Genomic DNA, 2,582 nt, shown 5'->3' on the forward strand with positions numbered 1-2,582 from the left:
CCTGTTTGCAATTCTAATTTGCCATGATTCCCCTGCGATTCGAAAATCAATGGAGCAATATTTTATTCTTGATCATTGCTTTCAGATCCGTGAGAAGGTTCAGACTGCTTGTAATGGGTAGTATCATAAGTTAGTATCATGCATATGGTACTAGTGTGTGATACTACCTCCCTAATGTATATTATCATCTACTAGTATCATAGATGACTTTATTTATTGTTATGCATGACACATAGTAGCATTGCATTTATTATGATACGGTATCATTGTATGATACTCAATCATCTCTTTCTTCATTTAATTCTATGCCACATCATTAAAATTGCATACTTGACATGCATGATACTAGCTATGATACTCACGTTATGACCAGCTCATGGAAAGAATAAGAGCCGGCGGCTGGTGATGGGGAGAGAAATAATAATAATTGTGATGATCCAACACCATGTCCACCAGACCACTGCCATGAGGAAGCATGGACGGCAAATTACCAGTAAACAATGTGATTGTTTTACAGGATTATGTGTCTGGTAGTACTGAGATGTAAATGAGAGATCACTGCAGCCTGTGCTAGTTTCCATTAATTCTGGGCTTGAGAGAGGACCTGACGCTGAGCTCCCTGACGAAGCGGACGAGCCGCTCCAACTCCGACGACGACGACCCCGCCTCCGCAATATCCAGCCTCAACTGCTGCGCCATGGCTTTGGCCGCTGCCTTGATCTCGTCGGATGCCATGACCTCTCTCACCGTCCTCTCCACGACGCCTCTCTCGCAGACGTCCTTCATGTCCAGCCCCGTCTTCCACACGGCGCCCACAAAGCGGCTGTTGGTCTGCTGGTCGACGAAGAAGGGCCAGCACACCATCGGCATGCCCTCGACGGCGCACTCCAGCGTCGAGTTCCATCCGGCGTGTGTCAGGAAGCAGCCCACCGCCCGGTGCCGCAACACGTCCCGCTGCGGAGCCCACTCGACGACGCGCCCCTTGCCGCCTTCGGCTGCCCCGACGGCTTCTCGGAGGAGAGCGGGGGTGGTTGTCTTGACCATGCCCGGCCGGAGCACCCAGAGGAAGGCGTACCCGGTGGCTGCCAGGCCGGAGAGAAACTCGGTGAACTGCTCGTGCGTGATCACGGCGAGGCTCCCCAGGCTCACGTACACGACGGACCGGTCCTCGTGGCCGTCCAGCCACGCCATGCACCCGTCGTCCTCCCGCCACAGGCTTGGGCTTGCGGCGGAACTCGACCTGGCGTGCAGTGGGCCTATAGCGAAGACGTCGCTTGTGCCCGACGCGAGGTGCGCGAGCGCTGGCCGCTCCATGGACGCGGCGGTGTTGAATATGAGCGCACATGCCTTGCTGGTACGACCGACGGCCTCGGCGAACTTGAGCACCAAGGGATCTCCGTCGCCATGCTCGGTGCAGTAGAGCCCTCGAGGAAGATCGCGTCGCCGGAGGAAGCCCTCCATCCCCGGAACGCTACACACCAGGTCGTCCGCGGTGAAGGGGGTCTCCCCGAGCTCCACGAGCTTGGGCATAGACAGGAACGCCAGGTAGCTGCACGCGCTGTGCGTGACGAAGGAGAGCGCGGGGATGCCGAGCTCCTCGGGGATTTCTATGGCGAACGGCATGGTGCCATCGGCAACAACGCATGTCACTGGCGCATCAGCTGCAGAGAGAAGCGCCAAGAGCAGGGCACGGTACGCGGCGCTGCCGGCCATGCACATGGACTCCATGAACGCCAAGAAGCCGCGGGGGTGGTCGTCGGGCAGGCCGTCAGGGATGGAAAGCAAGCGTAGGCCCGGCGGATGCGCCTGGGCGAAACGGCGGAGGTTGTGCTCGGTGTGGAGGAACGTGACTTGGATGCCGGTGTCGACGAGGGCGGTGGCGAACTGGAGCATGGGATTGATGTGCCCCTGCCGTGGCCAAGGGAACACGAGAACGTGCACCGCGGCATCCATCACTGAGGCAAATGGCAGGTCGTCCAACTCGCTCCGGCGTTCTCAGCGTCGCATAGGTGATCTCAAATAGCATGCGTTCGGATGTCGCTGTTCGTTGGTTGTACCGGCACGGCAAGAACGTTAACTGTATTTTTACCATGGAAAGAAAATCCAGTTCTAGAATTTTTTCACCCTGTACCGAAATACTGAAATCCAATGGATCTCTGATTTTATTTCGCCCAAAAGACCGAAACAATTACTTGAAATTTATCCAAATATTTGGTAATTTTGAAAACATTTTGATTTTTTCAATTTGTGTACTATTGAAATGGCTAGAATATTTGATCCAAAGGTAAATATTCCAGTGCCTCCCGAAATTATGAAAATTCAGTGAATCACGTCGAGAAAACCATGATTTTTACCAGGTCATCTTCTGGTCCATCATCATTATTGTTTTCATAATCTGGTTCATCACCATAAGAGCATCTCCAACAGGTAAGTATTTTGGGCACACAAAAAATAGTTTTACATCATCAAAGAGTGGATTTTGCATCATCTCAAACATGTTTGCTCCAACAGATGATGTAAAATAGGGCATCATTTTGCTCCAACAAGTGATGTGTATTGGACACGAAAACATAGGAACATTG

General features: G+C 52.7%; 1 protein-coding gene across 1 annotated transcript; it reads right to left on the reverse strand.

Moving 5' to 3' along the window:
• Positions 1-266: 266 nt before the first annotated feature.
• Positions 267-2,035, reverse strand: LOC125521917 (myricetin 3-O-rhamnoside 1,2-glucosyltransferase UGT709G2-like). Its single transcript, XM_048686976.1, has one exon. The coding sequence runs from the start codon at positions 1,951-1,953 to the stop codon at positions 571-573; it is 1,383 nt and encodes a 460-aa protein (XP_048542933.1). The 5' UTR covers positions 1,954-2,035; the 3' UTR covers positions 267-570.
• Between the last annotated feature and the right edge of the window lie 547 nt (positions 2,036-2,582).

The sequence above is a fragment of the Triticum urartu genome, chromosome 7 (assembly GCF_003073215.2).
Source record: "Triticum urartu cultivar G1812 chromosome 7, Tu2.1, whole genome shotgun sequence".
NCBI classification, from domain to species: Eukaryota; Viridiplantae; Streptophyta; class Magnoliopsida; order Poales; family Poaceae; genus Triticum; species Triticum urartu.

Excerpts from the sequence above, each read along its gene's own strand:
- LOC125521917 (XM_048686976.1), bottom strand. The coding sequence starts at position 1,953 with ATGGATGCCGCGGTGCACGTTCTCGTGTTCCCTTGGCCACGGCAGGGG.